At 44.8% G+C, this 25228-nt stretch overlaps 1 protein-coding gene across 7 annotated transcripts in view; it reads left to right on the forward strand.

Annotated features, from left to right (window-relative positions):
* Positions 1 to 25228, forward strand: part of RBFOX1 (RNA binding protein, fox-1 homolog 1) — a 1098419-nt gene that overhangs the window by 1018781 nt on the left and 54410 nt on the right. For 4 of the 7 annotated variants that reach the window (XM_018040930.1, XM_018040927.1, XM_018040928.1 and 1 more), the window contains exons 11-12: positions 12945 to 13077; positions 24098 to 24137. In XM_018040930.1, the coding sequence (XP_017896419.1) occupies positions 12945 to 13077; positions 24098 to 24137 (173 nt within the window). The remainder of the gene's footprint in view (positions 1 to 12944; positions 13078 to 24097; positions 24138 to 25228) is intronic. The other 3 variants (XM_018040931.1, XM_018040929.1, XM_018040925.1) reach the window with 1 other exon arrangement.

Raw genomic sequence — 25228 nt, forward strand, 5'->3', positions numbered from 1 at the left:
CTTTTGCAGATGCCTTCTGAGGTCCTGCCGAGTCAAACACTCCAAGATGGAGATGCATTCTTGTTTTGTTTTGCCTTTTTCACTGAATGAAATGTTATAGAAACCCTGCCCAGGGGGCTGATGTCAATACATATAAGTAGATGGAACACAAAAAGGTCTTTAGCACAGAAAAAGCTTCTCACTGCACATTTTAGCAGCCTTGGCCCTCCCCACATGTCTGTTGGATTAATCTGCCCATTTGTAACCTGGGAGAAAAGAGACGACCAGCCCCTAACTTCAGGGGGTAAGCAGGAATCAGGAGGTAATTAGATAATATCCAAGGCTGCTATCCTCATTCAAAATCCTAAGTGTTGAAAGAATATTCAGATGTGTGAGCATTGTGGGATTGTGGGGAGGTTTGTTGAGACTTCTTAAATTTATTAAGTTCAGAAACATGTTTGCTTTGGAAACACCAAACTCACTGCTCAGAATGCATCCCTGTATCAGCATTACATGTTTTAATGTATATTTTTTACCTAGATGACTCATTTCTTTCCAAGGAAGAGACTATTTCTAACCAAGCTGTGAGTCAAGTGACATTCGAGAAAGTGAGTTGCTCAGTAGTGTCTGACTCTTTGCGACCCCATGGACGATACAGTCCATGGAATTCTCCAGGCCAGAATACTGGAGAGGGAAGCCTTTCCCTTCTCCAGGGGATCTTCCCAACCTAGGGATCAAATCCAGGTCTTCTGCATTGCAGGTGGATTCTTTACCATCTGAGCCACAAGGGAAGCCCAAGAATACTGGAGTGGGTAGCCTATCCCTTCTCCAGTGGATCTTCCTGACCCAGGGATCAAACCGGGGTCTCCTGCATTGCAGACAGATTCTTTACCACCTGAGCTATGCGGGAAGCCCAAACATACACATAGAATGGAAGAAATGTCACCTGTGCCCCTCTTTTCCATGCCCCGGCCTGCAGCAAGATCTCAGGGAGGCTTGTAGACAGATCCCCCTGCAAATTAATTCAGTCCATGATGAATCAGGATTGGTTCTCTTGGATGTGTTATGGATTAAGGGAGGTGATGGAGCAGCTTGTCCAGACAATAGGAGGGAAGTGAAAACTGATGGCCTGGAAGCAGTTTAGGGGGGCTTCCCAGGTGGCGCTAGTGGTAAAGATCCTGCCTGCAGTGCAGAAGATGCAGGAGACATGGGTTCAGTCCCTGGGTGGGGAAGATCTCCTTGAGGAGGGTATGGCAATCCGCTCCAGTATTCTTGCCTGGGAAATCCCGTGGACAGAGGACTCTGGCGGGCTACAGCCCATGGGGCCGCAAAGTGTCAGGCACGACTGAAGTGACTTAGCACACACACATGCAAGCTGCACGTGGAGAAAGTGGAAGTGGGAAGGTTTTGCCTAAAACTGACAAAGGATCCCTTTGTTCCAGCGCCTCCTGCCATAAATAAGATGTCAGGGTCTGGTGTCAAGTCGTCTGGGATCAGATCACTGGAGAGTTTCTGAGCTGCTCTCAGTCTACCTTTCCTCTCCAGGAAAGTGAAGATTACAGTTAAGACCTGATTCGTGTGGTTCTGTGGAGAGTTTTGTGAGTTCATCTGTGGGTCTGGCCTTTAGCAAGTGTTAGTAGCTGTTTGCTGTGTGTTTCATCATATAGTAAAATCTCATCTATCTGATCATGGAGTCCAAGAGGATGGAATTATGCCAACCGTAATTGCCACTTTTAACGATTCCAGTTATCACTGCCTGAACTTTGAGACACGTGAGGCCCAGAATCTCTCATCACTGATGTCCTCATTAAATTTCTCTGAAAATAGACATCCTTCTGAAGCAGCAACTCTCACAGGGTCAAGGACTGGCACTCATCTTTCCTCCGTAACAGAACTGCTATGGCATTCTAAGTTTATCTGACGATATAATCAATAAACATCTCAGCGTGTACCTGGGGCCAGGTCATCCTCTGGGTACTAGAGACACAGTCTGGACAAAGATAAAGTCCTCAGGACACCTCAAGAGAGAGCTCGATAAGGAGAGTGCAATCGTATGAAATGGTACGAAGGAGATGGTAGGTGAAGAGGGAAGAAGGAGGGGTATGGTGGTGGCCGTGCTGGCATCAAGAAATGGGGGGTAAAACTGAGAGGAAAAACCTTTGAAGGAGGAGGTGATGTTGGAACCAAGGATTAGATTAGGGAGTCGACGTTTAGAGACTGGACAAAGGCGAGAGTCTTTATCACTAAGACGCGGTGGTCAGAGGAGGCTGGAGGAAATGAGGTCTGTCAGTCTCAGTGAAGATTTAGGTCAATAAATTCATTTTTGGCAATCAAGCCAGCACAATATCCCCATCATTTTTTTTTTCCTTTCAAAAATGTACATCTCTCTCCAAGTTCTTGCCAGTTCTTTCCACACATCCTCCTCAGACCTGTAACGGCCTAGAAACTTCGGGCTAATTTGGATTTGACTAAAACTTTTGTACCATGACGTTATGTAAAGAGATTCAATTATGGTGCGCAATGTTTTGTGAGTAACTGCCGCCCATAAAAAGTTAATTAATCAGGGCTGTGTCAATTTCCTTGTGCCATGTCAATTTGCTGCCAGGTAATTAATCACTAATCACCCACCAAACAGCAGGCAGGGGTGGGGGGTGCATCCTCGAGCCATTTATTGTCTTTCTCCAAATAAATGGCACGTGCAGCCAGCAAGAAACACATCTTGCCTTTCATAATATTTTTATCGACACTTTTGCAAGTTGTAATGGACTGCACCAACAAGCAGCTGCAGTTCAATGGAATATGAATATTAAAGAAACAAATGAGCGGAGATTTATAGGACATTGCGTTTCTGTTATGTCAGTTTTGAGATTAAACCAAGCAAATGAACACTGAAAAATTACTCTTCCATGTGGAGAATGGTGATTAGACTTGTACATTAATTAGAAATTTTTGTTTTCCTATTCAATGCATTTCAAATGAGGATGTCCTGTAAGAAACTGTTTGTCCAAAACGTAGATTTATTCACTTCTAAACAGCAGTGTTTAATATCAACATGCATTTTAAAATGAAACAAGAGCCGATCCCAAATGTGAGTTTCAGGGATGAATAGACGTGCGTATGAAAACCAGAGAGTCCAACAAATTAAGTGGCCATTTTGGTCTTTTTGTCAATGACTGCCTGAATGCAAGACTCCCTTCTTACTGCTAAACCTGGAAATGACTGAATTTTAACAAAATTGAAAGCCTTTCCATTTTTATTTTAACCTAGAACCAAATATGATCCATCATATTAAGTTTTCCATTTAGTCTTATTTAAAGACAGTGACCTCACTGTGTATACATTCTGTGTTACAAACCAATTTGATGTGTCTTTCTTTGAGATCTGTCCTGCAAATTGCGCAAACATTTTTTTTGCCATGTGGAAAAAAAGTCATCAGGTTTTTCTGTGGGCTTTTTTGGAGGATGCATTGTGATGTTTATCACACAGTGCTCTGCCTGTGAAATTGAGCTATCGCTGGTTGTTTATTTCACCTCGGTATGTTACCTGTTATGCCACTTCTTAATTTATGGTCCAGCTCATGGAACGGGAGTTCCCTCAAGGGGAATCCTGCAGAACCGTGAACCTGCTGTTGAAACCGCATCTGTACCCCCAGAATTGTGTAAGTGAATATTTCCTACCGTAAATTACCCGCGGAACAATTCAACCCCCAAATGAGCATGAAGATCTCTGTCTTAAAACATTTCAGGGGTGGGGGAGGAGGAAGGTGGCATTCACACAGCAAAGAAAAGGAAGAAGAGACAAAGAGAGAGCTTTCCCCACCCCCATCCATCCGAAACAGCACACCTTTTCCGGGCATCTGGCAACTTCATGCAAATTCAAACCCATGCACAAATGCAAAGAATAATTGCCCGTTAAAGCAGTTGTATATTTTTATGGTTTTGATGCAGTCTGCCCCCCTGTCGGGTTTTGCATCTGCTGTTCTTCCATTTCTCCCAGAGCTCTAAAACTTTAATATGCAGTTTATAACCCTCAAGTATTTTCCACGGGTTTTGTTGTGTTCCTTCTCTTGGGATTTCCGGGCTTGCTGAGATGATCTCATTTGTGTTTATTTTCAAAGGTAAGCACCACATTCGTAAAAGAGACAGAGGGAAGGGATCACGCGTTCGTCACTGTAAATACATTGAACTCCGAGCTCCTCGGAGGTGGGAGGTGGGGGCCTCTGTCTTGTGGGGGAGACAGGCAATAAGCAGTTGACACTTTGGTAAATGGCCCATTTGTCTGGTTGATACACCCACACATCTTCCCTTTAAAAATGTTGATTTGCCTTGATACTTGAGCACATCACAGCATGCCTCTGGTTACGGCCCTGAAGTTTCCGTTTCATTGAGTTCAGCGGTGGAGAACTCCTTATTCCTGAGAGCTGAGACGGTTGCTCTGCTAACCTCGTCCCTCTCTGCTCTGGATATAAATCTAGCTGAAGGTTGGGAGTGGGTGGGCTGCGGATGTCGAGGTGTCAACAAGATGAGCAGTTGGCATTTGCTCCAGAAGCTCAGGCCCTGTTTTCTTGGAGAGAAACTCATTTTTAGCTTATGAGCTAAATCCAATTTTCATTGCAGTGATACCAGATTTTTCACTTTGATTCATGCTGGAGCAGGTTAAAGAGGGAACGTTTCCAGTATAATGAACCTGTGCTTTTTTCCCCCTCCCTTGTCTCCCTCATGCCAAGAACTAAGGATTTATTTGGTACCCACGAAGCAGCCTGAATACTTTCCATTGTTTGCCATTGATGGTCTGTTTACATGCTTATTAACTTGAAGTTCAACTAGGAAAAAAAATCAAACTCCAGCATTGGGGTTCAGAAATGCCTCTAATTTGGTGTCTTTGCTTTCAAACATTGTTCTTTAATTAACAAAGAGGCATTTACAAATATTGGACAGGGTGACAGGTTGAATGACTTTTGTTAGCATCGATTTACTCTGTTTCGGTAGTGAACAGGACATTGTGCGTTTCCCCTTGGCCTTTTGCATTGGATTTATTAAACACGTATTGCCCACTTCCTGTGTCCAAACTCCTGAACTGGGGTATTGATAGATGACATAACTTTCAACAAAAGAGACAAGTCATGCTGCAATGTAAACACATAATTAAGATGTCTTCTTGTTACGAAACCCAAGTTCATGTGACCAAAGTACAGTGAGAGAAAACAATACCTAAATGTCAGAGCTTGGGTGCAGGAAAGGTTTATTGGCCTGCAGGGCAATGCAAGGAGAAGGCGTGACTCAAAACACCCCGAATTCTCTGAAGTGCTTCAGCAAAGCATTTGTAAAGGCAAGGTGAGGGAGGTGCTTGGTCGGTTGTTGCAAGCTTCTTGATGTCAGAATCCTTTGTTCTTGTAATGCTCCATGTAGGTCTGATCACTATATTCCTGCAAACCTCCAACAAGACAAATGTTATTCTCTGCTTTGCAACTTTTTATCTCCATATGAATGGAAAAGTGTTATACCCTTAAAGATGAGAACGGGCAATCCCATGTATTTTAGGCTATAGGCAACATATAGGAAAGTCTGATGGCTCAGCAGGTAAGAGAATCTGCTTGCAATGCAGGAAACACAGGATTTGAGTTCGATCCCCGGGTCTGGAAGATCCCCTGGAGGAGGAAATGGCAACCCATTCCAGTATTCTTGCCTGGGAAATCCCATGGACAGAGAGGAGCCTGGTGGGTGGCAGTTCATGGAGTCACAAAGGGTCAGACACAACTGAGTGACTTAGCACAGCACATTACATTCTTTTCACAGGGTTCAAGGATAAAGCCATTTTGGTTTTGTTTAACCTATATCTTAATCACCTAAGTATACGCTTCACATATGCAGTTAACCATGCTCTATAAGCCAGCAGACCCGGTAGGCAAGTAAAAATAAATAGATCAGCTCCTACCATCCCACCAGAGTCTAAAGGAAGCTTGACAAACAGTTGTGGTATTTTGCCCTTGAATTTGACCATTTGTCTTAGTTGCAAGACAAGAGAGCCACACAGTCCTGAGCCAGCCATAGGAGGGATATCCTCTCATGGAGACAGGAAGAAACACAGAAGGCACAGCTGTCAGTCAGGCAAGGTAGGGATTATAAGGATTGCTATTTTCCAGTGTTCCTTGTTGCACACATTCATTGCATAAAGACTGAAATTTGCTGGGTTCCTAGGGAGCTCCATGTGGGGCTGTGTGCAAGAAGGAACACAACCAAATACCTTTTACTGACCAGATGGGTACCACCTGTCTGGGGGTGGGGGGAGTTTGAGCTCAACTTATCTGAGAACAAGAAACCAATCTCCAAACCCTAATGCTGTGCAGCAATAAAGGTGAATTTAAGTGAATGAGGATGGGCAATAATTCCCAGTGTAGAGCATTTACCCAAATCATCTCCCTTTTCATCAGAATCACACATATTCCAAGTCTGGTTGCTATTTTTGGGTCAGGATAGCATCTTCTGAGTATGGGTGTAGCAGTTTTTATAAAGATGATTGAGATCTGATGTATTATTTGCACACTGTGTTTCTGCAAATCTTGGGCAGCATGCTTTTTATAAAGGACAGGGTTATGGTCCTTTTGAAGGAGACTAACATGGATTCATCATCAAAGCTTGTCCAGGCATGGTATTAGGTAGCTGACACCTTGCTGTGCTAGTCAGTTTCCTAAATCAAAGAGCAGAAGAGATGAAAAATACTGCCCGCATGGAGCTTGCGTTTTAGCTATGGTGAGAGTATTTTTTTCCCTTCATATCTGTGATCCAAGTTACTTGATTGCTAGTACGCCCAGGAAGATTTGGGGTAGGCTTCTTCGGAAGGAGATTACAAAATAAAAGGGAGGCAGGAAGGAATGGATGCCTAATCCATTCTGTGTACCTTGACACCGACTTCAATCTCAGAGAGTTTTGGATGAAATAGAAAAGAATAGCTTTGTTGCTTTGCAGGCAAAGAGGGCCGCAGCGGGCTACTGCCCTCAAAACTGTGTGTCCTGACCCGGAGGGGGTGGTGAAGAGTTTTATGGTAATGGTTCAAAGAGGAGGAAAGCCTGACTAGCTCCTGGACATCCTTCTGATTGGTTGGTGGTGAAGCAAGTGGAAGTCAGCATCACCAATTTTCTGTTTCCAACTGGTCTGGGGTCTGTGTGCTGGTGGGCAGCATGCAGTTAACTTCTCCCACCTGGTGGGGGTTTCAGAATCTGCAAAACAACTCCAGGATATTATTACGTGTATCCCTTAAGGAGGAGCCGAGACCCTACCCCGAAAGGCTGCACTGCTGTTTCTGGGCTGCTGCTGCTTGTCTCTGCATCCCCTCCCTTCCCTAATTAGCAACTGTTTGAACCTGCCTGTTGGAACTCAGGGAAAGTCTTGGAGGCTGAATGAAGCCGATTTCCTGTAATCAAGGAACGGGAAACACAGAAAGGCTTCTGTGCCCAGGAGCCCCACTGGGTCCTGTTTAGTTTCAGGAATGAGGGAGGGAGGGAGAGAAGAGGGGAAGAGAAGGGGATATTCATCAATGACAGTGATTAACTAGAGACTTCATAAAGAGACCCCTTGGCCAGCTCTAGACGGCAACAAGAAGGGATAGCTGAGCAGACATCCATCTGGGAGACTTACATGCCTGCTCCTGTAACAGGAAGCCCCTGTTATAATTTGTTGTGGTTGTTCAGTTGCTAAGTCATGTCCGACTCTTTGCAACCCCATGGACTGCAGGCTCCCCTGTCCTTCACTGTCTCCTGGAGTTTGCTCACATTCATTCCTGAATATTCATTGGAAGGACTGATGCTGAAGCTGAAGCTCCAACAATTTGGCCACCTGATGTGAAGAACTGACTCATTAGAAAAGGCCTTGATGCTGGGAAAGATTGAAGGCAGGAGAAGGGGACAACAGAGGATGAGATGGTTGGATGGCATCACTGACTCGATGGACATGAGTTTGAGCAAGCTCTGGGAGAAGGTGAAGGACCGAGAAGCCTGGCATGCTGCAGTCCATGGGGTTGCAGAGAGTCAGACATGACTGAGTGACTGAACAATGACAACATGTCCATTGAGTTGGTGATGCCATCCAACCATTTCACCCTCCACTGCCCCCTTCTCCTTTTGCCTTCAAGTTTTCCCTGCATCAGGATCTTTTCCATTGAGTCAGCTCTTCGCATCAGGTGGCTCCTTATCTTACCTGAGGGCACTTGGCCTCCCAGGAAGTTGATGCGCCGTCCTTCCCTTGCTCCTATAACATCCAGAATCTCTTTAATGTGCCCTGCTTGGAGCAGCCCAAAGAGCTTGGTACGAAGACCTGCAAATCCCTTATCCTGCACTGAGAAGGCTGTTTTCTCCCTGCAGCAAAGGGGGTACACAGCGGCATCCTGGCTTTCCCCTTCTAGCAGCCTGCACTCCCCTCGCTCTGCTGCCGAGCTTCTGTTTCATGTTCTATCTCAACATCTAAATCCTCCAAGAATTATTGTAAAACCTGCTTGTCGCTGAGAGGGATCTTGTCTGGCTCACTCCGTGCCGCAGCCAACGATAATGAATGGGTCAGCATAATTACTGCGTTTCCTCACACAGGCAACCAGCTGCTCTGCCAGATTGTGAATTTTTCATTTGCTTTATTTCAAAATCCAGGGTGTTCCTCCGCAAACTTAATATTTGAACTGTGGCAAGATCACGTTGGAATCAAAGGCTCGCTCTCTCCTTTTCTCCCCAGTGTTGAAACCAACATCTCCTATCTCACAACTCCTGGCCTTTTAGGATATTAGGATTGCCCTGCTTCCCCTGTTGAGGTTGATACCTCTTTGCAATTTCAAGAATAGTAGTTGGGCTTCCCAGATGGCACACTGGTAAAGAATCCACCTGTCAGTGCAAGAAACGCGGCAGACGCGGGTTCTGTCTCTGGGTTGGGAAGATCCCCTGGAGGAGGAAATGGCAGCCCACCCCAGTATTCTTGCCTGGAGAATCCCATGGACAGAGGAGCCTGGAGGGCTACAGTCCATGGGGTCGCAAAGAGTCACACTCAGCTGAGCACAGCTGAAACACCAGCTAAGAAACATGGATGCTGAGGGGCTGGCAAGCTGAGAGTTAAGTACTGCTATATGATTTGTCTTGACTGACAATTTTTTTTAAAAGGTTAAGAAATAACCTGGATGGTCTTCTGGGTCATAAAGGACATAAATAGAGAGAGAAAATCATTCTGGCTTGGTTCTACCATCCTAGCATTTTACTAGCATCATCAGCGAAGGATATGGTAGAATCCAAGAACCAGGCTGGCTGTTGGCTATTCAAAAACACATGAAGAATTCCAGATGGTAGTCAGTCTGTCTTCAACTTCCAGTTCAAGAGTTATAGCCCAGTCTGTGCAATCCCATGAATACAGGGTTGGGAAAAACTGCTGTGGGAAATCCCGCTTCCTTTCCTCCCCAGCCTCCTGCCACCGACATGCAGCTACAAACCTACTGTCCAAGAACTCTGGGAGTAAGGGGAGCTGATGGAGTGCAGGGCTCCTACTCTTTTTATTTATTTTTTTCTTTTTATTGAAGTGTTGATTTACAATATTGTGGTACTGTATGCTGTACAGCAGAGTTATTCAGTTACACACATTCTTTTTCATATATTTGTACAGATATAGTTTTCTCTTTCCTTTTATTTTTTTAAACTAGGAAAGCACGATAACACAATTACAAGAAACTTGGGAAATACAGAACAAAATCCCATATAGTTCCACTATATGCTACGATTATTTTTAAAGTAGATGAATTAATATTTTTAATTGGAGTTTCCATAGCAAACTCAAAAATTGATAGAATGAATAGACACAAAAGTAGAAGGATACAGTAGACCTGAAAAGCACCATGAACCAATTCAACATAATGAAGCTTTATACAGTTTTCACACAACAGCAGGATACAAATTCTATTCAAGTTCCCATAGACTATAAACTAGGAGACACTGGAACATATCCAGGGACATAAAACAAGGTGCAAAAAAATTTCATGGTCTAAAGTAATTGGAGTCCTACAGAGTCTGTTTTCTGATATTCTTTTTTAATTTTTTTTTTCCATTATGACTTATCCCAGGATACTGAATATAGCTCCCCGTGCTATACAGTAGGACCTTGGTGTTTATTCATTCCGTATATAAAACCTTACATCTCCTAACTCCCACCTCCCTGTCCATCCCTTTCTGAACCCCTTCCCCCTGGGCAACCACCTGTCTGTGGAGGGCTTCCGCTCTTGAACATGATGGCAGGGAGGAAGGCTGTTTGGATGTAGACGGAGGCAACTTTAAGATAATACGACACCCAACACCCTGTGAGAGGTTAGGAATTCGGCAAAATACATGCTCTGGGAGAGGGCAGCTTGGATGTGTTGCCTTGCCTCTGGGAAAGAGCCTCCTGGGCTGAGGCCTCTCCGAGCCTTTATCTTCCAATCAGACCAAGAGAAGCTGGGTCCTTCCCAGCCTTGCACGTTGCTACCAGTACTGTCTAAAATCCCAAGAGAGACGGAGCAGGGGAGACAGGGCTGTGGACACAAGGAAACCCATCCTGGTTCTTGTTCATTCCACCTGTCTCCCTTTCTAACAGGAGATATGTCAAGCTCCTGTTAGGTAAACAGGGTGAGAGGAGAGAAAGGATCAAGGAGAGAATGGATAGTCCATCAGTCATTTGGTTGGACCACATCCCAGGGCTTTATTCACTGGTCTTTAAGTCATCCAGAATCAACTGTGTCCAATATCTAGAACCTGCTATGGACAAAATCGGGGGGCTTCTGCTCACACTGGGGGGGAATGCACGGGGAAATGCAAGGATGAATGGGATACGATGGGGGCCCTCAAGAAGCTGGCTGATGAGTAGAAGAGGTAAACGTAATGAATAAGTTATTTTCTTTTCCAGACCAGTAGCCAGAGGCTGGGTTTTCTCTGAACTAGAGTTCCTGGAGAAATGAAGTCTGGGGTTGCTGCGTTAATGTTAATGCACTTCCCAGGTGGCGCTAGTGAGAAAGAGCTCTCCTGCCAATGCAGGAGACATAAGAGATGTGGGTTTGATCCTTGGGTTGGGAAGACCCCCCTGTAGAAGGAAATGGCAACTACTCCAGTATTTCTGCCTGGGAAGTCCCATGGACGGAGGAGCCTGATAGGCTATAGTTGAAAAGGGTCAGACGCAGCGGAAGCGACTTGGCACGCATGCGCACACTTCCCTTACCGTAGGACCTTCTGAGCCTCTAATATATTAATAGATCTCCTGGGACAGTGGCCTTCCAAATGTATTTTCCTAAAAGAGCATCCCCTCCGTGGGATTCACTGCGGGTAACAGTGCCTGCTGAGAGTGGGACGGGACGGGCATGACCAGTATGGTGGGAGCCTGCGATTCAGGGTCTAGAAAGAGCAGCAAGGAGGGGTGATGTCATCAGGGTTTCATGGACCTGATGCATTAGGATTTGCAGACATCCTGGGAGGAAGGGCATCCCAGGCAGAGGAAGCTGTGTTAATTATCATGGGTCTTGAGCATCAGGCTTACTTTCCCTCCTGACTCTTGACCAAGTCACTTGGTTCAGAGAATTTCCACACCACCACCCCTGGGAAGATAACCCTCCCCACACTTTCTCTTTCAGAGTTGAGTCCCCATACTTCTCTGTGGTTATGGTTGTTGTATAAATGGTTTTATAAGCTATGTAAAGGGATAGGGGGCTGATGGGATCTTAGTAGTGATTTGTCCATAGGAGCATGAGGGGTCTGTGCACGTCTGATGCATACACTTGTCTGTAGGTACAGTGCATTTCAATTAAAACATTTTAACCAGCAGTATAGGTTCATAAGTTCTCTCCCTGTGACTCAGCAGTAAAGAATCCACCTGCCAGTGCAAGAGCTGCAGGAGACTCGGGTTCTATCCCTCAGTTGGGAAGATCCCCTGGAGAAGGAAATGGCAACTCTTCCAGTATTCTTGTGTGGGCAATCACACGGACAGAGGAGCCTGGCAAGCTACAGTCCATGGGGTCACAAAAGAGTCAGACATGACTTATCAACTGAACAAGAAGCAACCTTAGGTACCTAAAGGAAAATATGGGAAAAAAGGTAAAACCGAATGGAGAAAAGCTATGAGTAGACAAGTAACATTTTCTCATGAATTTTAGCCTCACAGATAACTACAAACACATTGAAGTATGTATGTATTTGTGTATCTAATATACATATGCACGTATATATAAATAGACATGTATACATATTCCCATACACACGCACACATACATGTGATATGCACACTAACACCCACGAATATTTTATATACACACATATACATAATAGGGCTTTCCTTGTGGCTTAGCTGGTAAAGAATCCGCCTGCAATGCAGGAGACCTCAGTTTGATCCCGGGGTTGGGAAGATCCCCTGGAGAAGGGAATGGCTACCCTCTCCAGTATTCTGGCCTGGAGAATTCCATGGACTGTATAGTCCACAGGGTCACAAAGAGCCGGACACAACTGAGCGACTTTCACTTCACTATATGTGTACACATACTTACTCATGTGTATGTGTACATATACACCTATGCATATTGCATGCTCATCCACATACGTATCATGCACAATACCTATATTGGCCAGGTATGCATGTTAATAGATCATAGGCAGATGTGAGAACCCAGTACACACACATCTTGCAGTCTCCCTTTTTAAAAAGTTAAGTTTATGCAGTGAGCATTTCCCCTGTTAGAATCCTTTGTGGATGTCTGTCCTCCATATTGGTCCCAGGGATCACTGACTGCGTTAGCCCATCCTCTGTGGAATCGAACCTTGGTCTCCTTCCTCCAGCCTGCCTTTAGAAGTCTGATTCCTGGAAGGAAGGGGTGCGGGTGACCGGCCCTGGCCTACGGGGAGCAGGGTCCTGGGTGTGTGTGTTGAGGGGGGACAGTTCCCCCACAGGCAGGCTCGATCTGAACCTTGTGTTCTCTCCTCTCGCCCACAGTGCCCGGCTTCCCGTATCCAGCCGCGACGGCGGCGGCCGCCTACCGAGGGGCGCACCTGCGTGGCCGTGGCCGCACCGTGTACAACACCTTTCGGGCCGCGGCGCCCCCGCCCCCGATCCCGGCCTACGGCGGGTAAGTGGGGAGCCCCCCACCGCGGGCGGGCCTCCCGCCCCAGCACGCCAGCCCTCGCCCCAATCCCTGCGTGCGATGGAGTGCATGCCCGCCTTGACCGCCCCTCCGGAACCGCCCAGCATGCAGCCCGCCCGCTTGCAGTATAGCACCTTGCAGAGTCTTGAAAAATGAGTGTAATTTGTCTTGTCATGGTTGGTGCCTTTAAGCATTCTACATGTCACATGTTGTTATGGAAATTCTCTTTGAGACTGAATGCTGGAGAACAGAGAAATGGTTACAGCCCAAGACGTCTTTCTGATGATTGCAAACATCTGGTGATTAAGGAGGTTGGATCACATACGCCCCTTGAGTCTCTCTGTTGGGGGGACAGGGAGGGTTTAAGAGGGAAGAATCACGAGGGTGGCCTTGTCCCCCTCCCCAAAGATACCTGTGCTTCAAGGTGTATGAACCTTTGGCCCAGAAGAGAAAATTAGGTGAGGAGGTGTACTCTTGAAGCTCAAAGAAATTGGAATTGACTCATTGCGTGGGATTTTTCCAAAATGGTTTTGCTTTCCTTTTTCCCTCTTTGAGGAGAATTTGTTTGCAGATTAATTTGTTCCCCATGGCCCGTTTGGTCTTTCTCTGCATGGACTTTGCTGTTGCCAAGTGAATCTCAAGGAATAGTGGTGAATGCTATTTAAAAAAAAAAAATAGTACTGGTATAATGGGCTGCAGTTTCGAAGTGCTACCCTTTCTGCTTTGCTACTAGGAATCTTCCTGGTACATTCTGGGTCCCTGGTGTGCTGTTAGGAATCCTTCTAGAATATTAGAATATTCTGGCCCCCTGAAGTCAGAGAGAGGGAGGTCCCTCAAGCAGTAGTCCTGACAGGACACTGGGAAAGTCTGGAGACCTTTTTGGTTGTTGTGATGGCATCTACTGGGTGGAGGCTGGGAATGCTGCTAAAAATCTTACAAAGCACAGGATGGCCCCCCGTCTAGCCCCCCAACACAAAGAGTTACCAGGATCCAAATGGGGCTTCCCCAGTGGCTCAGTGGTAAAGAACCTGCCTGCCAATGCAGGAGACTCAGGTTTGATCCCGGGGTCGGAAAGAGCCCCTGGAGGAGGGCATGGCAACCCACTCCAGGATTTTTGCCTGGAAAATCCCACAGAGGAGCCTGGAGGGCTACAGTCCGTGCAATCACAAAGAGCTGGACACACACACACAAGGAAAACTCAGCGATACCCAGCACAGTCTGGCACAAGCCTTCTCTGGCCAAGGACTGGCTTTCTGGTCTCCAGAAGGAATCTAGTTATATTCAGGACTGTGTGAAAGGGTTAAATGCATTTTCTATAGCTCTTCAGCTTCTCTGTCTTTTAGAAAACTGGAATAAGCCTAGATCATGTCTATTATGTTGATGACAAAGGGAGACGCTCTTTGTTCATTATTTATTCATATCTCACCCATTCCAGAGCAGAGCATTTGAGGTGTTTTAAAAACAAATGCACAGAAATAAAGTTAAGGCTATTAAGAAATGAGACTCTATGAAATCATCAGGAAGGGGAAATAAAAGCAGAGAAATAAGACAATGTCCATCATTTCTTAAATAATCATTAGACTTAGATGAATTCTGAGCTTCTACTGTAAAAAAGTTGTGTTTTTTTTTGTTTTTTGTTTTTTTTACTGAAAAGGTGGAGGATGATAGCAAACCAAGAATGAATTGACCTTAAATTCTCACAGTCCTCCAAAATAATACATCTGCGTGTCCTAAGCCTTTTATATCTGACCATGTGTTGTGAGGAAACATTGATTTTATAGTGATTATCTCCAGTCCACAGTATTGAGCCCACTTTATAGATCCAGAAAGGCAGAAACAAAGATTTATCATTCCCAAGGTCACATAATGAGTAATGAAGAAAAGAAAGAATTACCCTCTGGGCTCATGTGATGACTGAAGCAAGATTCATAAGCCATACATGTAAAATTGCATGTTTATATCATATTAGTTTGTCTGAAAATCATTATCTTACCTCAGTAGATGAAAATTGTTGCTTTTGGTCTACATACCCTTGATATCTCATTACTATACCAAATAGAAAAATATCCTCATATGAGCAATTTATTTTAAAAAATCTCTGAATAACACACCTGCTGTAAAATGGAAATTTGCTAACTTGTAATGAACTTGCTCTTTGCTAGGAATAACCAGGCATAACTAATGAATGCCACATTTGCCAGGGAGAGACTTAGGCGTCTCCAAGTGGTAAAACACATTTGTTGGTGACTGCTTTGTACATGATTTCACTTCAATATTCCAGCCATCTTCCTAATCATTTTGGTTGTAATGGTAGATTTTGCCTTTTTGCTGGCAATATTATGGCTGGAATTCTGAAATCACACTTAGAAAGATAAAATTCTCAAGACAGGAGGACTAGAAATTTTAGAAAGGCTAGAGATGTGTATGCCCATGTCTGCATGTTTTATTAGAGCAGAGTACTGGTCAAAAGAAGGAAATTCAGCCAGTTGCCTGGGTGCTTTGCTGGATTATAAACTGTCTGGAGTGCACTGGTACCAAGTGAAAAAGTGTGAACTCAGCATCTTCAGTGGAGGCTCCTTTTCCTTCATTGGCTTAAGCTGAAGGAGTCCATGGTGGAGGGGGTGGGGCAGACGGGGCAGTTCATCCTCAAAGAAAGAGCACCAAGGAGGACACAGAGCAGACCTTGGCTGGAGTGGAGAGCCCTGATGTGTGTTGACTGAAGCAAGTAGCAGAGAAGCTGCAAAACCCACATCTCTTTCCAGGAAGTGACATCATCAGGATTCAGGTGTTCCAGGGGATGGTGTGGGTTTCCTGTAGTTTTTCATCTTCAGAGTCCTTTGGTTTCCCAGCTACTAGATTTGACTGTCTTTCTTCCAGTCCAGTTCAGTTTAACATTGCCTCTCTCAGCTCCATGAGCTGAGGATGCTAAGGCAAATGGCACCTTTGAAGGAGTTTCTTACAGGCAGGCACAGGGAGCACCAGAGATGCTAACGATTTTAACACATGTGGAAGTGGTAAGATAGGCTTTTGAGGGAGTATTGTTGTTCACTGTGTCGTGTCCGACTCTCTGCAACCCCATGGACTGCAGCACGCCAGGCTTCCCCTGTCCTTCACTATCTCCCAGAGTTTGCTCAAACTCATGTCCATTGAGTTGGTGATGCCATCCAACCATCTCATCCTCTGTCGCCCCCTTCTTCTAAATCAATTACACTTCAATTAAAAATTTTTATAATTAAAAAAAAATTAAAACCAAAAAAGGAAAGAAAACCCAATCAGGAAAAATTCCAGTCATTTCCTAAGTTGTCCTGCTAAAATCTCATTCTGTGATTTTCCCTCACATTCAGAGATCCCCTCTTTTTTTATAAGCCATCATCTAGCAAACTGCATTTTGGAGGGAGAATTTATTATTCCCCTTGTCACCAATTGAAGACATATCTGTCATCCTAAACTTCTGTTTATTGTAAAGAATCTAATCTGAAAACACTGTTACTAAAATCTCAACCAAAAATGTATCATTTATCCTATGTCTATGTATAGCTTCCTTTTGGGGGAGGGAGCGGAGTTTGGAAAAAATCCACAGAACCTCCATGGCCACTTTTGTGGAACCTTGGGTGACCCTTGGAAGTATCCAACATCACGGCAGTCACCCAGGAAGATTCACTGAGGGTGCCCTGGCATTCATTCATTTCCTGTTATTGATTTGGTTTTTTCCTCCACATCCTGACATTTTCTGAAGTTCCTCCCAGAGAATAAAGAACATAGGTTATGAAGAGCCTTGTCTTCTCTTTCTTTTATAGCTGAACAGAAAGTTATTATGATATTAATGCATGATCATCCCTGGGGAGGGGAATTCTGCCTGGACCAGGATCACAGGAATGAGAGGAAAGCCTTAGGTTGCGTTAGCTAACTCCTTATTGATTGTCAACATTAACTGAGTGAGAATGGGTGATAAGTTAGAAAGCTAATACCTACACAGTCAATAGGATTGTTGCACTCCTATAAAGACACAAACTACTGGGCAGATAAGATTGCCTCCTGCTGTTCTGTCTCATACTGCCCTTGGTAGCTGACTTAATCTCTGCAGGCACAATTGCCTTAGCAGCTGGGTAAAGACTCTACCTGCCTCTGAAGTGTTGATAGAGGACTAAGTAGGGAAATGAGTGTAAGGTTACAGCTCCATCCATTCCATCAGATGGCATGTGTTAAGTGAACTGTAGCTACTGTAGTTGTTGCTGAGATAGGAATTGAATTTTATTAGGTGCCCATACTCCTCTCTTTCTCAAGGTCCCCTTTTGCTTGAGTTGAACACTCACATTTCTGCATCCATGAGTTAATTACCCCTGGGCTGTGGGGAGTGGGATGGGGTGCCTGCTGTTAATTGACCTCCATCCCATGTAAGCCACAGAGATGGCTTCAGACAGAGGTACTTCAAGTGGCTAATGGAATCTGTAGATTGGAAACAAAATATTAACTAGTGAACAGTGTCAAAGCGAGTTGAAGGGACCCTGTCATCCATATTTCTTCTTGCATTTGATCCCTCAGTCAGTGTCAGACGCCATGTCCAGTGTATCTTCCTAGGACTCACATTGGGGAGAAATTAGCCACTGAGTGATTGCCATCTGAGGAGCTTGTAGGCTGATGCTCTGTGGATGAAGATGGCAGGTGGACACATCAGAAACACATACTCCAGACTCAGTACAACACCAGATGTTGCAGGACAGCGGTTAAACCATAATCCTCTCCCCACGAAACCCCATGAGATTGGTTTCATCAAGTTCTTGTTCTTGGTTAATTAATAAACAGCCCTTAGCAAGTTCTGGGTTTCCCAGGTGGTGCTAAGGTAAAGAAGTGAAGTGAAGTGGCTCAGTCGTGTCTAGCTCTTTGTGACCCCATGGAGGAGCCTACCGGGCTCCTCCATCCATGGGATTTTCTAGGCAAGAGTACTGGAGTGGGGTGCCATTTCCTTCTCCAGAGTATCTTCCTGACCCAGGGCTCGAACCTGGGTCTCCTGCACTGTAGGCAGACGCTTTACCCTCTGAGCCACAAGGGAAGCTACCCACCTGCCAATGCAGGAGACATAAGAGAAGTGGGTGTGATCCCTAGGTTGGGAAGATCCCCTGGAAGAGGGCACGGCAACCCACTCCAGTATTCTTGCCTGGAGAATCCCATGCACAGAGGGGCCTGGCAGGCTACAGTCCCTGGGGTCCCAAAGAATCGGACATGACTGAATCGACTTAGCATGCTCATATGTATCCAGTCCTACTGTGTAACAGGCATCTTGTATGAGGATAGAAATAGAAAGAACCATAGGAGATTTTTAAATTATTGTCATTATTCTAAGTGAAACATCCAGCATTTTGCAACAGGTTTTCATCTTGGCTCTCAGGATATTTTTGAGCAAGGTATTCTGAACTTTCTCAGGTCATTAATTATGACACATGTGTGGTCAGTTGCTCAGTCATGTCCGATTCTTTGTGACCACATGGACCGTAGCTCACCCGTCTCCTCTCTCCATGCAATTCTCCAGGCAAGAATACTGGAGTATGTTGCCATTTCCTCCTCCTGGGGATCTTCCCAACCCAGGGATTGAACCCACGTCTCTTGTGGTTCCTGTCTTAGCAGGCAGATTCTTTACCACTGAGCCACCTGGAAAGCCCTGTTAGGACACATCGATGTGAAACTTCTTAGAGTTACCTCGTTAAGTATTTTGAGGAGACTATGCTCCTCTGAATGCAGAAAGATATGGTGAGATCCCTGGGAGAAACTTTATACAGTTGGCCAGTACAAAAATGAAGCCCATACATAGCACTTTAGTGGGTGCTTTCAGGTTAGATCCTGAAGAAACCTGTGAAACTATGTGGGTGAACCTTTCTTTCTGTGAATCAACCATGCTTTCTGGTTTTTATTTATAAATGTCTCATGCTCAGATGTTATTGTCTGATGCTCAGGAACTTTCTCAATTAACACAAACACTAGAAACTACAGTCATTATCACCTATTCTCAGAATACTTTCAGAATTCGCTCTAGCTGTTTGGCTTTATTTTTGGTTTTGCTGTGAGTTCTTGTTTAAATTCTCAGCCAGTTCTAAGATGTAACTTCTCACATTAAAAAGAAAGCCTCTTCATTGAGTGCATTATGAGACAAACACCATAAATGAGTAGTTCTGAAATTTGGGGGGAGAAAGTGGAATGTCACAGATGTCTTTGATAATCTAATTAAAAAATATATTTTTCCCTGGGAAGATGTCAGTGTCCTCACACCGCACAATGCTGTACAAATGCCAGTGAGTTTATGGACCCACCTGATATCCATTCTAAACCAGCTATGGTTTAATGCATTTGAATGCATTACAAATATTTTTTTTTTCCATTTGGAAGGGGCAGCAAGATATACCATTATTAAATAACCTTTCCTTTAAGAATATATTGGTGGATGGGATATATTACATTATTCAAACAGATTGTATAGTCTGGGTATCCCATACTTTCTTTCCTTTTCCGTAAACTAATTTGCTGTAGTGCAATCATCTCCTGCTTGCATTCATCCAAATATTTAACTACCGTTATTACCTTTCTAAGAAAATGAGATGTGCATTCGCATTACATTCTTGCAAAAGCATATTGCGGTCCCAAAGTGATTGACAAGCAATACAATTACCTTTGCATGGCTAGACCGACCGCCTCTGCATTAAAATGGGGCTGCACCTGTTCTATGCATGATGGTAGCTCTCTTTTCTTGTATGGGGCCATGGCTCATTTATCGAGAGCTCCATATTAGACATCACCCCCCACTCTCCTCTCTCTTCGTTTATGTTATTTTGAGTGCACCTGTTTAGTGAGGTTTTTAAAAATGTTTGAATACATTCTTGGAAACCATCATGAGTCTTTGTAAGAGCTTCCTTGAAAACAGTTCCTATTTGGAATAGGACCTGGGCTTCCCAGGTGGCGCTAGTGGTTAAGAACCTGCCTGCTGATGCAGGAGACGTAAGAGAATGGTTTCAAACCCTGGGTGGAGAGGATCCCTTGGAGAAGGGCATGGCACCCCACTCCAGTATTCTTGCCTGGAGAATCCCATGGACAGAGCAGCCTGGCAGGCTATGGTCCATAGGTTCACAAAGAGTCAGAGAAAACAAGCCACTGAGCACGCACGCCTGCTAGGAGGCTGGCCTCCAGCGTTCTCTCCAATGTCATGTAAGATGACATGTGGAGGGTGGCGCTCTGTAGGGCAATAAGCTTTTTAGTCCTTGGACCAGAAGCCTCAGCTTCCCCTGGGACTTGTTAAACATGCAAATTCTTAAACCCAACCTCCCCCTCCCTCTGCATCCAGCTCTATTGATTCAGAACCTCTGGGCTAGGCATGGAGCCCAGCCATCTGTGTTTTGATGGGCCCTCGAGGTGGTTCTGATGCTGGCTGAAGTCTGACCGCTGCTGCCTGCCATAGCAATTAAAAGTTTGGGCTGTGAAGCCAATACAATACAAGCTAGGCTGCAGTCCCAGCTTTGTCAATACCTAGCTCTCTCTGTCTCACTTTTCTGATGTCAGAAGAGGCTATAATAGCATTATCCATCTCATAAGGGTATTTGGAGGACTCGGTGGGGTCATGGTAACTAGGTCAGACTAAAAGGACAGACACGGGGCTTCCCAGATGGCTCAGCAGTAAAGAACCTACCTGCCAATGGAGGAAACACAAGAGACTTGGGTTTGATCCCTGGGTGGGGAAGATCCCCTAGAAAGAGAGATGGCTGCTCACTCCAGTATTCTTGACTGTGAAAATCCCATGGACAGAGGAACCTGGTAGGCTACAGTCCAAAGGGTCACAAAGAGTAGGACATGACTGAAGCCACTGAGCACGCACGCATCCCTTCCCATACTCGAATCTATATTAATATTTGGCTAAATATTATTATATTGTTCACTCTTACATCACCATCTATCTAGCCTCTTGTACTGGTCTTCTAAGTCAAAGTCTAGTTGTGAGGAGTTGTGTTTGTTTGTTTGGGAGATCTTAGTTCCCTGGCGAGGGATTGAACCTATGCCTCCTGCAATGGAAACACTGAGTCTTAACCACTGGACTTCCGGGGTATTCCCAAGGTCCAATTTTTATATTTGATCTCCCTCCCCCTTTGACAGTAGTTACTGATGTTGAATAACTAGAAGAGGATTCTACCTAGAATTGCTCTGGGTCACCTTCTGTCACCTCCTAATGTGGCCAACCCTCCCCCTTGATGGGCAGTAGTCACTCAGCAGATACTTATTTATATCTTCAGGGTGGAAAGTGATATGTTAGCTATCAAATGAGATACAGTGTTGAGGAAGCTATTGGGTACAACTTTCAGGGTGAAATGAGCCCCATTCACAAATGCCCCATTCATATTTGACTGATATTTAAAATTATTGGACCAAGCAAGGATCAGAGGGTCAGAAAACATGAGGCTGGTATTTACAGGAAGGAGGAAGAACTCCGTTTTGGTGGTGGGGGGAGGACACTGGATAAAGCTCATAGCAGTGTAATCTTTGACTAGAGCTATGACTGCAGATACCTTGGGCTTCCTGGATAGCTCAAACAGTGTAAGAGTCTGCCTGCAATGCAAGAGACCCAGTTGAATCCCTGAGTTGGGAAGATCCCTTGGAGAAGAGAATGGCAACCTACTCGAGTATTCTTGTCTGGAGAATTCCCTGGATGGAGGAGCCTGGCAGGCTACAGTCCATGGGGTCACAAAGAGTTAGACACAACTGAGCGGCTCACACTTTCACCGTCTTTGCATAATCCTCCCTTGACGTGGGCACCTACTCACCTCTTTCCCCATTTTGCAGCCAAAGAAGGGACGCTCAGGTTGCTCAGATCATTAGTTCCAGGGCCCCTAGCTGCTGATTGCTGAGGCTGTGATCCAGAGGCCCATGTTTCCCATCTAATTTGGCTCTCGTATGGTGCTGTGCTTTTGGAGGTTATGAGGAGATGAGGCTGTCCCGACACCAGGATCAGCATGTGCAAAAGGTGTGACAGCATGAAGGAATATTCAGAGCCGCTCTGATCTGGCTGAATGATCAGTGCTGGGCGCAGTCTTGTTGGCAGAGGCCGGCCCTGCCTTCTGACCCCCGGCAGACAGTATCCTTTTATGTTGGAAGCGTTGAAAGCAAAATCAAAGCCTAGCTCAGGATGCCACACACTCAGTATCTGGGATTAGGGTTTGACGCTGCTTGACAAGGGCTCTTGTGAACAGGAGCCCTTTTTGATCCAAATGAAGACAGCTGAAAGCCATGCCTACCAGCCTCCTTAGTGTGTGAAATCTCTGCACCCTGTTTCAAGACGATGGTCCTTGGGGTTTAGCCCTTCAACTCGGAAAAGCTCTGAGAAGCCCATGCGGTGTTCTCCAGCAAAGCAGTGTTGCTGCCGTGTGTGTGTGCATGTACGTGTTGTCGGTGCCTCCCTCGGCTCTCAGTGTGCTCAGCCTTCCTGTGGGTGTGCTCTGCTCCTGAAACCTGCTGAAATCCTTGGGTAATTGACATCATGTTTTTGGTTAGGACCCCAGCTCCATTCAACGGTGGGGCACGTGGGTCCTTTGCCAGAATCATAAATCATCTGTAAACTCCATGGGAAGGTTGTAATAACAACAGCTACCCTTTGGAAAACATGCCTTTAGAAACTCGCGTTTTTATATTTGAGACGTCTTGGGATCGTGGCAAAAGCCTGTGAGATGTGCAGGCTATGTGGGGTCCTCACTAAACCCGTTTCAATGCTTAGGAATTGTACGCCGGTTTCCCAGGGTTACAGAGCCTCTTCTTCTGGCTATTTCGCTCAGGGTAAACCATGAGACTTCTGGAGAAGTCCAGGATCTCGTATTTACCCCTCCTGTGAAGTCCCTTCTCTCTGGCATGACTCTGCGGCCAGGGATCAGAGAGCCGCTGTGAGGCTTGGCCATCACATGCGGTTCTGTTCAGTCTGGATATAATTTATGTGAATGTACACACAGACATAGCCATGTGCACACAGGTGACACGTGAGTACATATAGATGTGCAAACACATATTACTACATGCATCATATGCACAGTATCTACTTTCATAAACACATGCACACACATGCATTTACATGTACAAACAAACATCCATATATGCAAAAATCTGGGGGCTTCCTGGGTGGCCCCATGGTGAAAGAATCCACCTTTCAATGCAGGAGACTAGTGTTCGATTCCTCGATCGGTAAGATTCTCTGGAGAAGGAATTGGCACCCCACTCCAGTATTCTTGCCTGGAAAATCCCATGGACAGAGGAGCCTGGTGGGCTGCAGTCCATGGGGTCACAAAGAGTTGGACACGACTATGGCACTGAGCAAGCATGCATGCATACATGTACATGAATTGCACACATACACAAATGCACACCTGTGTTCTTGCACACACATCTGTATGCCTGTTCACAGACCATGTAACTAGAGATAGTCCCCTCCCTTTCCCGTAATAGAAGGGCACATGGAATCACCAAACATTAGAATGTGAAATACTAGAGTGTGAAAGAATATAGAAGAAAATCTCTGAAATCCTTTAGATCTCAGCTCCCCTGGGATCATTCAGCTGTAATGCTTATTGAAAGCATGACATCCGTACCCCTATACTTATCAATCATGTATTTTAAGCAGATGATTTGTTTTTCTGGGAAGGAGCTAGGGGTTTGGCTGAATGCAAACCCCGATCCTCGTATTGGCGTGGGCCACTTGAAACATACGTGAATCCTGTCTGCATCTGCAGCCCTCTGGAAAGCCCACTGCCCAGCACAGCATTGCCGCCGTGTCCTGATTCTGGGCCCCCACTGAACCCCAGCCTCATTTTCCTCAGTCTGACAGCCTGCCGTTGTCTCCAGCCTCCTTAACCAGTGTGGAAACGATCCCCGGTTCCTGTGTCTCGCTGGCCCTTGTGACCAGACTAACTTGGCCCGTGCAGGGGTTGGTGTGTCTGCATGGGGAAGTGCACTAATATGAATGTTTTTCTTTGTGTGTGCATCCTTGCAGTGTTGTTTACCAGGATGGATTTTATGGTGCAGACATTTATGTAAGTATCCATTAACATGCATGCCACCCTCGTTTCTCGCCGGAGTCATTCTTTTTACAAGTTTGCTGCGATTTCTCAGCTGGGTGCCACCTATTTCCACTTCCCGTGGGAAAGAGTCAAAGGCTCGGAGGACAGATGGCCTTCTGCTCACGGTAGCCATCGTGCTATTGAGTGAGTGGAATGAACCCCTTGATTCATTTCAGAATAGAAGAATTTTATTTATTCAAAATAAATAAAAATACTGACTTTTTTTCCCCATGTCCAATTAAAGACTTTGCCGCGAAAAGAAATTCTCTCCCAAATGCCCAACTGGGGTCTCTGTGTTTTCAGTCTAATATTTAAGATGACAGCTGTAGTTACCAGCTGTAGAGGGTGAAAAGATATTTTCATGGCTAATGTTTTTAATGTTTTCTTGTATTCATTGAATTATTTATCACGACAGCCCTAGAAAGATTCCCCTCAAGTCCCCGTTTCTCTCTTTCTTTCCCCACATTGATGGTTTTAGCAAGAAACATCTCCTAACAAGATATAGATCCATCTGAGCATTCAATTCTTATTTTTTTCAACCCCTGATTTCCCTCTATTTCCCCGAAACAGTTACCTGACTTAGAATTATTAGTCCTATTTAGGATTGTTTGTTAAGTGGTACCACTTTATCAAGCTTCTCACTTTTGGAGAAGAGGAGGAAGTTTCTCATTATGGGGCCATAATTAAATTTACCTAACTTGATCTAGAGGTATTCACCGATGGTATGATATTAGCATCAGTGTTATGAAAATGACTTGGAATAAACACAACTTAAAAGAAATGGGGGATATTTTCTAAATCACATCATTATTTTCATTATGAGTGACCTCAAATAAATTCAGTGGAATCGTATTTGTTTTATAGACTAGATAACAAAGAAAAATATAGCCATATTCCTGATCAAATTGAGGCAATTTACTAGAAAATAGGAAAGATGCTAGTTATTTAATTTTCTTCCCTTTGAATTTTAAATAATTACAATTTTGAGCCAGAGTATTAATCTCTATCAATGATGAACTTGGGTTTTATTATTATTATATTAAGTATATTTATTATAATCTGTG

The sequence above is a fragment of the Capra hircus genome, chromosome 25 (assembly GCF_001704415.2).
Source record: "Capra hircus breed San Clemente chromosome 25, ASM170441v1, whole genome shotgun sequence".
Lineage (NCBI taxonomy): Eukaryota > Metazoa > Chordata > Mammalia > Artiodactyla > Bovidae > Capra > Capra hircus.